The 12,148-nt window shown below is 37.2% G+C and overlaps 1 protein-coding gene across 3 annotated transcripts in view; it reads right to left on the bottom strand.

Annotated features, from left to right (window-relative positions):
• LOC105220904 (methylcytosine dioxygenase TET) overlaps positions 1–12,148 on the bottom strand; it is a 249,776-nt gene that overhangs the window by 191,383 nt on the left and 46,245 nt on the right. For all 3 annotated transcript variants that reach the window (XM_054228393.1, XM_029046015.2, XM_029046018.2), the window contains exon 4: positions 1,989–2,084. In XM_054228393.1, coding sequence (XP_054084368.1) covers positions 1,989–2,084 — 96 coding nt within the window. The remainder of the gene's footprint in view (positions 1–1,988; positions 2,085–12,148) is intronic.

Raw genomic sequence — 12,148 nt, 5'->3', positions numbered from 1 at the left:
AACTGTCGTCGGGCTGGCGCCTGCCATGCATATGCGAGCACCGCAACTTTGCGCGCCGCAGATTGCTTGGACGATTGCTGGGTTCACTGATTGTTTTGTCGCTACACTTGTTGTTGTTGCGCTGTGTTTTTATTTTCTCTTTGTTTTGCAAAATGTCGCAATGCAGTTTTAATGCCGCGACGTTAAATCCCAAAGGCGTTAGCGTGGAAAGATTTGCGACGCGGCGCCACGTACAGATTACGGTAAGTTGGCTTGAGGCGCGCATGTGAGTCAGAAAGGTGGTCATGTGCACGCATGTAAGTAAGTAAGTAAGTCTGCAGAGAAATGTGTAAATAAAAGCGCGTTGTTAGGTGGAGCAGGTGAGGGACACATACACACAGAGAGCAATACAATCTTTGTCATTTGGTTGTCTTCCTGCGAGGCTTATAGCCGGCTGCCGGCAACTTAAATATGTATGATTGCAACAGACAACAAATGTGTTTTGTTATGCTGACGTCTACACGACGCACACTCAGCGGCTTTTGTTGATGAATTACCAGCTAGCAGACGCATGCCAGACGCTTTGCCGGCAGACAGACACACAACGAAATGGTAGGTGAAAACTTTTCTTGTCAACGCACTTAAAATCGTCATTGTCATTGTTGTTGTTGTTGTAGTTGTAGTAGTCGGAGGTGTAGAAATAAAAGTTTATTGTCATCGCCATTGCCACAATGATTGCTGTACGTTTGACAGAGTTGCCTTGACATTGCCATTGTCAACGGCAGCAATGAGTAGTGCAATAACAAACAGATATATATCTATATATATGTATGTATGTATCTAAATAAACTTAGTAGTATGGCACAGGCACGTCTATGCTTCGCAATTGTATTGGCAGCCGGCAACCGCAAACTTGAAGTTGATGCTGTCATTTTAGCTATGCGGTAGCTAAGCATATGATACATGATATCATTAAATCTGAGTAAATACATACAAATATATATATATATAACGGAGGTTATGTGCGCACTTTTTTGTTTTCCATAACAATGCTTTTGGCATTTCATTATCGACTTGCCATAGAAGTCAACAACAGTCAATGTCATCATTAGACGCTGTGAGAAGCCAGCTCGGTTATCGTGCAGCAGTTGCCGTGTCATGTGACAAGCCGTTATTGTTGATAGAGACAGGGCAGCATTTTATAAGTGGTTCTATCTTTTGGAGTTTATATTATGTTGATATAGATTTTTGTTCGCTTGCTTCGCCTTCTCTCAAGCAAAGATGCTGTTCTCACTTAGATACATATGTCGATCAAATTCATGGCAGAAGCTTGATATATGGCCGGTCAGGTAGGTCACTATATACTCGGTTATTCAATTCATTAAAATCTAACACCAACCAAGTCCTACCTCAGCTTTGTTTGTGAGCGCTTAAGATATCTATAATTTCTCAATCCTCGTATGGCGCTTCGAAAATCGAGTTGGAACAATCATCTCAAACACTTCAACATAAAAACTCAAATCAAATTGATGGCGATGTAGCTTTGATCCACATATTATGACAGAAAAACTCACTTTTGGCATCCGTCTTCTAAACCTTATGATTCTGGGATATGAACTAAAAAAACTCTAATACAGTTACACTTCCAAAATTCGAACTTTTATAACTCGAAGTTTTCCGGAACTCGAACTTTTGAATGGGCAATATATGTCAAATTTCATACAAATTTCCTTCCACAAATCGAAGTCTATCTAACACGAAGTTTGTGGATTATGATTGGTGATTCGAGTTAGGGAAGTTTAACTGTATTTGTATTGTATATAGGCTTAACAGGAAGATACTTAACCTCAACAATAATTTGAGTATTGAATAAAAGAATAGTTTTGAAATTTATTCCGGGTCATTCTCTGTGAGATTGTTTTTGTCGATTCACTTCTGATTTAAACAAAGGTTGAAAATAATATCCTAGGAGGTGGTAAATCTATAGAAATCTAAAAGTCATCACTTACCCCAGTTGTTGGTGTTCCATTGCCCGTTGTGTTACGCGCTTTACCGCGTCCACGTTTCTCCGCACGAATTGGTTGACCATCGGCACCGTAGATTATCTAGAAAGATAGAAATAAATAAATTAGTGAAAAATAATTCATGAAAGTAAGGAAAATGATACTTCAAGACATAAGCAAGCCTACTAGAAAAATATGAATGAAATACATATTAAATGAAAGGAAAATAATATTTGTATTTCTTTCATTAAAGCAAGAAATTTTCTTGCTCAGAATAATAAACAAAATTAATTTGATTTAAATGCTCTTATTATAGGAACTCTAACAGGCCAATATAATTACTGAATTTTATCAAAGACATAGCACAACAAGAATTTTTCAAAGTAGTGGTTTGTATCTCAGCTACTAGAAACTTGGTATTCAACTCTCATATAACAACGAATTGTTCCCAAACACATAAAGTGGTCTCACCATACAGTGGTGAAAATGGAAACTCACCAAATATATACAGAATGCTTAGTTATAGCAACGGTTTATATATTTTATGCTATAATAATTTCCGGCAATTGTTTATATAGCAGCCACAAACCTTAAAATATGGTAAGTCAAAGCAATGACACAGACCTACTTTTATATCACTTAGAGAGGACACAGTTGATACAATTTTTGGTTTTGAATTTAAGGTGGTAACACATGCTAAATTCATTTTCGAACTGTTCTTAGCTGGGATCAGAAGTAAAATATGATTTTACAAGGTGTATAGAATTCATTTTGTACTTTGAAAGAATAATATGCATATTGAGCAGATACTTATCTTAAATTATATTTTATTATTAAACTCTTTTGCAAACTCCTTGGGTGGTTTTCAAATATTAGTGGACCAGGTGCTCCTGACAAGACAAGACGAAATATCTCATGTCATCAAACAAACAGTGAGGACATTCCCGTCTTGGCTGGCTCCCATGTCACTATTGACAGTCAGAACATTGAAGTCCTAGATAGTTTCATCTATCTATTAACAGCAATAAAAATGTCAGAATCACTCTTGCCAACAAGTGCTACTTTGAATTGAGTAGGCAATTGAAAAGTTAAGTCCTCTCTCGACGAACCAAAATTAAACTCTACAAGTCTCCCATCATTCCCGTCCCGATTTATGGTGCAGAAGCCTGCACGATGTCAACTACCGTTGAGACGGCACTAGGAGTTTTCGAGAGAAAGGTTTTGCGGAAGATTTATGCTTCCTTAAACATTAGCAACGACAAATATCGCGGGCTATGGAACGATGAGATGTACGAGTTATACGACGTCGGCGGCTACGCTGGCAAGGTCATGTTTTCCGAACGGACGAAAACACTCCAACTTTGAAAGCCGAAGAAGGCGCAGACCTCCACGCCGCTGGAAAGTCCAGGTAAAGAAGGATCTGGCTTCATTTGGTATAACCAATTGGCGCCAAACTACCAAAGTGAGGAATAAATGCCGCGCTGTTGTGGACTCGGCTATAACGGAAAGTCAAGAAGATGAAAATTATATACAGTTGTTATGTGAACAAACCAACAATGTTGCGTGCAACATGTTGCTAGACTATGGAAAGTAAATTGGCTGAGAAATGTTTACAAAATCGTTGTTTGTATGAAAGTGAAGTTTGAATAGAGAGATTTAAAAATATAATATAAAATAGATAATACTACAAAATTGCTTATTTAAAAACGAATTCAGATGCCTAAATTTATTACATTTTCATACTAAAAACACTTAATACTTTTCTTTACTTTCAACTACATTTTTAGAAATTTCAGATAAGTACATATGTACATATATAAATGCATATACTCATCTCGAGTATATATATACAAAAATCCGCTTCTTTAGTCACATTTGCACCATATGTGCGCACGCATTGCCCTTAACATGGATATGGAGTCGTGTTGCTGTTACACCCGAACGAACGAGCGTTGCGCCTGCCAAGCCATACACACGCATACGTGGCATGTAAAAATAGCCGACGCCAACGCCGCCATTCGTCAACCTTTGCCGCCCGTCAACTACCGCTAACCGCATGTGCGAGCACAGCCCCCAAAGTCAAAGTGGCGATTGCTGCTTACAAAAATAATTAGCCGACAGTTAAATGCAGGCACAGCGCACAGCTTCGCAGGAGTGCCACAAGAATGTGCAACACCAGCCGCTAACAGTATCTGCGGCGTCATAAAAATAGGCGCGTAAACAGATGAGAAGGCGCTACTGCAAGGAGTAGAGGCTGGTAGGGAGGGTGGTTGGGTGGATACTGAGGCGGATGCCTTGTTGGTATGATGGGAATGCAGCGGAGATGAAGACGACGCTGGCACTACTTTGAATGTCAACATTTTTGGTGGCGGCAATGGTGGAGTGCGGAAGTGCGTTGCTGCTGACACTGACAGTTATATGCGTTTGGGTGCGTGTGGCACCCACTACATGCAGTCGCCAGCCAACACAAATGCGTTGCACACATGCGCGCAGCTGTTCATTTTCTGTTGTTTGGTTGTTAATGGCATTGTTGCTGCTGCCAGGCAGCCAGCTAGCTAGCTATACATAGCCGCTTGCGTTGTGTGGCAGCAATTAAAAGTGACACGAAATGCTTGCAGCCGCTAGGCAATGCGCTGGAGCGCTGTGCAACAGAACTGGATGCTGCCGCGCCGCGCCTGAAGTGGAGATTGGTTGGTTGGCACGCGTGCGCACATATGCTGTGTCGCGCCACTGGCACAGCCTCACTGTGTTGCATGCACCGGATGAAAATATAATTCACTTAATGCGCCATTTGTTATTGTTTTGTTGTTGTTATTTTTTTGTTTTTGTTTTTCTTATTGTTGTTGTGGTTGTTGGCTGTACTGTGGGTGAGCGCTTGGTGGCAGTTGTGTGTATTTGCTTTTTCAGTGTATTTCTTGTAAATGATCATGGTTGTGAGTGTGGAGGCGGAGGCCTGATTACCGTTAAAGCGGAGTAAAAGTGGAAAATCATGTCAGGGAAAAGTAAAAAAATGCATATGTTAAATGAAAACAGATTTTGAGCAGCAAAAAGGAAATACAGGGAGTACTGAGGCTGCAGCTTGCTGGAGTTGTTGCTAAGAGAATTTTAAGCATGCTTACTTTTTGGTGGCACAGATGTATATAAGTATGTATATATATAGCTTTATATAGTTATATATACACACATATGTTGCTTGAAACTCAAAGCAACAGCTCGCTTTACATACATACATTTGTATACCCAGTTGCATATAACCTCCTTGCCACGTCATGCTTTTCGACTTTCGGAAGCAATTATTTTAATGCCACAGCCCCCCAATGGTGTTTGGAGCATATTTATTTGTCAACTAAAATGCATTTATACCCTAAAATATACACACGAAGTTCCTGCCATACCTTAAGCAACACCCGCCACATTTGGTGTTGCAACGTCAAAATGTCTGTCATTTAGTTCCACTCACAAGTCTGTTGTCATCTTTAGGAGATTTGAAATTTGAACTCGCTTAATGTGTAGCATTTTTAATGTGTTTTTGAGAGTTGCTCTATTTTTAGTTACCCCCAATGAATTACAGTTACAGCACTTCAGTTGCCAGACCAAATGTTTTTGTTGCAAGCAAGGTAAGCTGGCTGTGCGCAGACTCGCACCAATAATTCGTGCTGCTTAAGCATTTCAATATGTGCAGCTAAGTTTTTCCTGTGAAAATATGCATGAGAAAATATTTTTTCGGTTATTTTTAGGTGACATGGGCGGAACTTAGTCGCATCCTAAAGTCATTTACATGGATATAAGGCTTACACATACTTAGTTAGTCGCATAAAATCTGGAGTGTAGGGATTTATTTATTGCTTGTTGTTGTGGACAGCTGGGAGTATGTTGGAGGTGTAGACGACGCTGCGTCTGCGCACAAGCTGTCATTTATTTTCTGTTTATTTTCAATGAGTACAGTTGTGCAGAAAAGCTAGCTTTGATTATTTTTGTATTGAAATTTCCAACGAATATTCTAATGAATTAAATAAAATCGAAATCTAAATATATAAATTGTAAATTGTTAGTAACATCTCTTTTTTTTTAGCTTAAAATCCTTTCTAATTTTATTACAACCTCATCGGCTGAAAAGGAGACAATAAGCCAATGACAATAGACAATAAGTATGAAATCTCCAATACTCATCTTCTTAAAGTATGTAAACTCAAGATTCTATGTCCATGAGACACACTCTCTCCTTCAAACTTGTTTCGTTTTGCCGAAATTTCGGGACAAGTGACATCAAATTAATAGGTTAGGTTAAACTGATAGGCCAAAAAGCCATACCAGTTGGAGTGCCGTCACGTAGTTAATGAGGAGTAGTCATCCTTTAGGTTATGACTATTATAATTTCAAAAGGTTATGTGGCTTCACTAACGAAATCTCTTCCCGATTATTGTATTGTGAAGCCCCTACAGGCTGAAGCCGTTGTCTTGATAATGCAGCACAGGCACATGAGAGATGCTCCATTGGTCCACTGGTATATTGTTCTTGACATTTCCTGCAGTTTTCGTGATCTATCAGTCCCATCTTGTAGGCGTGCGCCGAAACCAGACAGTGACCTGTGAGTATGCCGACCATGTTCCTATATTTCTTTCTATCGAGCATCAGTGGAAATCTTGTGCACTTCTGATCTACCGCTTTACACATAACTTTTGCGGGTTTTCAACCCGGTAGTTCCTTCCAGCGCATTTTGAACTTTTTTAACATGTTCCTGTCTAGATCGGCAGTGCATAGGTTTACCTAAGTAGATCATGCTTTCATATGATAGTTTTACGCCTCTTTTGGCAATCTCATCCACTACCTCGTTGCCCTCTATGCCCTTATGGCCTTGTGGCTTTATATTAATAACTTTTAACTCAAATTGCATTGGAAAAGTTTTAAACGAAATATTTAAAATTTTTTTCGGGATTCCGAAATTTCGGGACTCTAAATTCTGATTTTTTATAGTAATTGTAACTAAAAAAATTAAAAAAAAAATCAGTTCTTTTTTTAGGGATCATAATAAAAAATATAACAAAAATTGAGTAAAGTAAATTTTTCGGGATCCCGAAATTTCGAGATTGTACTATACTCATATTGTTTTTGGTGTTTAAACTATAAAATTTAAAAAATTACCAAACAAATATGAATATTGACTACTAAAAATATTCGCTAAAATTTTTTTATTTGAAATCAGGTGGCAACTTTATATCATAGTTTTTTTTTTTGTTAAAATGAAAAAAAAAAATTGATAAATTATTATTATATTATATTTATTTTTCACCTGCCTTGAATTGTTTGAAACCACATTCTTCATCTAAAACGTTGACAAAGAGCCCTTAATTATTTTTGTAATTAAATTTTTTTAAGCATACTTCCACCACTTGAACTATGTTTGTAACTTCCGGCTGTCGCCAGGAGAACAAACAAAATGCATAAATTCATTAACTATCATTAAGTGGAACGAAGGAATGTCAGCAATTTTTTTGCGTGACAACACAAATAACAACAAACATAATATTTAGTAATTTGCCAAAGAATTATTTTACAAGCTACAACAAACACAAAATGCAAAAACGCAAGATAATAAGGTAGTGAAGAAGACAAATCAAGAGTGAAAGAGAGAGAGGGAGAGAAGCAGTTAAATGTAAATGAGGCCTAATAAACGGCGGCGGTTATGAAAAGCACCTGTCCACTTATGTATGCAGATAGGCTACAAACAGCCGCAATGTGGCACGCAAATATATAAAAAATAACAACAACAACGCTAAGCAGTCACTGTTGTCAGCCAAAGAGTAGTAAGTCCAATATATCAAATTAAATGCAACAGTTTGTTTTACTCAGCTTGTTTGGGTAGAAATTATTTGTTGTTGTTGTTGTTGTTGGCAAACATTTTGCGGTTTGTAGCAAAAGCTTTGTTGTGTTAGTCGGACGTTATAACGCACATAATAACAGTTGATTTGCCAAACGAGTGCAAATTACATGGCGATAACAACAACAGCAACAATAAGAAAAACAACAACAATACAAAATATAATAACAATAACATTAACTAGGGTCTTTTAGCCCAAAACAAGCCGAACGCGCAGACATTGCATGTCTAATGAGTACGGTTACAACCGCACGCACACATCGCCAGCTCGCTAAATACCCAAAAGGGACAACAGACATTTTCAACGGCTGACAAACTTGTTGCTCCGCTGGTTTGTTGTTTGTGTGTGTATGTTTGCTTGTAGGCGCTTTTGGCCTACAAAACCGAAAACGAAAGCAAAAACAATGCCACACACATCTATGTATGTATGCATGTATATATTGGTGAGCTTTAGTCGAGTCGGAGGCAGTGGCAGTTAGAGATAACGACTTGGTAAACCGCAAAAAACGCAACCTTAACCCACAACGCAACGCAACACAACGTAAACAGTAGCAAACACACCAACACACACAGGCATAGCGTTGCAAATACACCGACAAATTGGTAAGTAGGCTGCTGAGACGAGCCTTCTGTCGGCACGAAGATGAATTTTGTTGTGCGGCAAACCCAAAGTTATAACAATAACAATAACAACAACTACTTAAAGCCAGTAATACAAAAAAGTTGCGGAGCCACATAATGATGTTGCCTGTTGATGATGATGAAGGTAATGATGATGATTACGATGACGGTGCTGCTGATTATGATGGCGTTAGTAGAGCTTCTCAATGGCAATAACTGTGTTGTTTTTGCTTTTCTTAGTCGATGTCAGTGGCTTTCGAAGTGACGAAACCTGACCTATGTCAATGGAAATTTCGGTGGCTAACGCCTACTGTAAACAGATAATAATAACAACAACAACAACAATATAACAACAATAACAACAAATACCAACAACAGCATAAACATGCCGCAAGCGCCGCCTATTCATATAATGTGGCTTGCCGTATATGTTGCGCCAAAAATACATATGAATGAGAGCCTAGAAGTTAACGACCGCAACAGGCGAAAGCGAAGGCGACGGTGATGGCGAAATGTGCTCCCAGCGAAGGGTCCAGTTACGCATGCAAAAGCCCTTAGACGGAATGTTGTGTTTTGATATTGCAGATATGTGTGGCCAATAAAAAGTTGAGTGGAGATACATACATACATATATATAAACAGACAATAACAACAATATATATGTATGTATGTTTGTAGGAGTATATGAAATTTAGGAAAGCTTTGATGAAACCAAAATTGATTGAGCACATATGTTCAAATGGGGGATGTGGATGTTTTTAAACAATTTTTGACGTCTTCTTGGAATAAATAGTATATACTATACATACATACATTAGGGATATAAAGGATAATACTGAAAACATGCTTTATTTTGCAGCTTTCGTTTTTCTGTTTTTTCAAATTTTTCTTTAAATCTAATTTTTTCAACGCTCTTTTCGTTGCTTCTAATATTTTTTAAAGTGAATACAACAACAAGAGCATGTAAAATGAAAATAAATATGTTTTAACTTCTATTGATCTCCTATATTTTTTTCGCGTGTCTTCTTTGTTAAACATATCGATTCTAAAAAATCTTTGAGACCAAATGTTCGTGTCTACAAATAATAAATATCGACTCTTTTGCGCTTTTAAAACCGCTTTTCATATACATACACACATATATAGTGACGAAATAGGAATAAACAGCTGCCGGCGCTGTAGGGTCAGGCTTTTTAGGCAACTTGCCAAGTTGGTAATCCAATACCGCACACATATATAAAGATTTATATATGTAGTTATATATATATATGTACTTATGAATGTATATACTGACTCGTAGCTCATTCATTTCACTTTCATTTCATTATTATTTACTTTTATTTTGGGCTTATTCATTCTTAGGTTTGTTTGGTGTTCTTCACTTGTCTTGAGTTTCTTTTATTGCGTGTTGTTGTTGTTGTTGGTATTATGTTCTTGCCACATATAGATATGTGAGTCATTTACTAACAGCAGGCGCTGCTTTTACGTTTACTTGTTGTTACGGTTTTGTTGTTTTCAGGGAATTTTTGGCGCTAAACTGATTTTTTTTAATTTTTAGAGGAATAAACAAATCTTAAAAAATACTAACTAACCGATTGCCGTTCATTACATATCTGAACCCAAGTACCGTTACTTAAAATTGTGATTTAAGAAATTTTGAAAACCTAACCTCAAAATTATTATTTTTGTTTTTCATTACATTATCATTCATTACATATCTGGACTTAAGAAATTTTGAAAACCTAACCTCAAAATTTATTTTTTTTTACGGTAAAACGTATTTTTTTTGGTTAAATTACAGGTTCTCTTATTTGGAGGTACAACTAAAGAGCTCCTAACAATTATAGAGTCACATCCTTATTTTAAATGCAGTCATATATATATGTATATCATTTCAACTATATGGTATATAAGGATTATATAGTTACAAAAAATCGTAGGTAACAAACGTTTATCCAGCTTAGATCAAACTAAATAATATAGTCCATTAAACCGAGTCAAATTCTTCAATTTCTTACAAGGCCTTTAGGTAATTTTTTCTCCTAGGAGAACTGGATGAGTGATAAAATGACAGCTGGTTCAAATTTAGCGAAATTCACCGGGATTTTAGCTTTTCAAGAAACTGTTTTTTTAGTGGTCTAACCTCATTTGGTTGGTTGAGACTTAGATTTTTCAAGGGAAAAAAGTAATTAGGCAGGCTTCGATCCAAGTTCCTTGATATATACGAGCATTTAATTTTTGAAGTTCAACACAAACTTCGTCGACTAATATTTTTCTGGGGTCAGTACTTTGCTCCCTAGAGCTTTGATGGATATATTCATTAAGGAAACCCAAGCATATTAAGTATTTGCAAGTATAAATATACTAAACCTAACGACTTGACTAAAACCTGAACCTGAGGCTATCTTGAAGCAATATGAAGCAAAAGCACGAACAAACTCGTAAAAATCGAAAGTTAACTGGTCCAACTGCGGCTAAGCAAACGTCCAAAGATTTCTGAGTAAGATTTGAGCTGAGCTCAGCGTTGCTACTTAGGCATAGCGAATATTACTTTAACTTTAACCTTCTTTAACCACAAAAATTGAAACTCATTTTTATAAAAGCTTAATACCTAAATACATAAATTAAGTATTGATTGCACTCCTCATCTTCCCCGCACAATTAAACTAATGAAGCAGTAAATCAAGCTGAGCACACTCATTAATACAAACGTTAAAAATAATTAAAATGTAATATTACCAACAACATTTGCAACAAAATCAGGCATATTTCCCGTCTCCTCTACCACAGCACCCTCAAATAAGTAATAAGCAACAAAAAAAACGAAAAAAAACAAGCTTTTCAAAATTTCCCTCACAATTTGCAACAGCTGCAGCAGTGCAATTAGTAGCAGAAAAATCAAATAATTGTAAAGAAAAGACTGCGCTGTTATACCGTTATGAGTGTGTGTGTGTGTGGTTTTTTTTACAATTACAATTGCAAGCGTGCACATGAATAGCCAAGTGGGTGTCCTTGACCTCGATTTGTGGCAACTTATACATATACATATATACAGTAATGTGTATTTGCCACCCACACAACAACAACATTGAGTGTAGGCTGCTAACTGGCGACTGACTGATGGGCTGACTGACTGGCCTATTTGCTTGGCTGCCTGTCAGTCGCTGTGGGGCGCTCGCTTACCGGACTCTGTTTGTTGACTGTTTGCGAATTTCCAAATGAATGATTTGCACACATAAAAATTTTCGAGTGCAACCAAAAAAAGAAAACAACAACAACAAAGTAACGCATTGCTGCTTAACTAGTCGCTAACGAGCGTAAATTGCAAGGGGTAAGGCAAACAAAAGAGAGCTTCGCTAGTTGTCTTATACTATTTATGAATTTTTGTTGTTGTTGTGATTTCATTTTTTGTTGTGACGAACAATCAATGAAAAGTGTATTTAACCGTTGGTTAGCGCATTTTGACTGACATTTCGCGAAAATTAAGCCAGCGTTGAAGCGAAAGTGTTTGCCACAAATTGAGAGGGGGTTGAGTTCAAATGGCATTTATGTTGCAAGCACGCATTATTTAGGGCGCACATTGCAACATACATGAATGTATGTATGTATATATGAAGTGCGTGTGTTTGCTTGGAAAAATTGCATTTCAAGGTTGCCACAGATTAAA

Source organism: Zeugodacus cucurbitae, chromosome 4 (genome assembly GCF_028554725.1).
Source record: "Zeugodacus cucurbitae isolate PBARC_wt_2022May chromosome 4, idZeuCucr1.2, whole genome shotgun sequence".
NCBI lineage: Eukaryota > Metazoa > Arthropoda > Insecta > Diptera > Tephritidae > Zeugodacus > Zeugodacus cucurbitae.
This window is presented reverse-complemented; position numbering and strand designations above follow the sequence as displayed.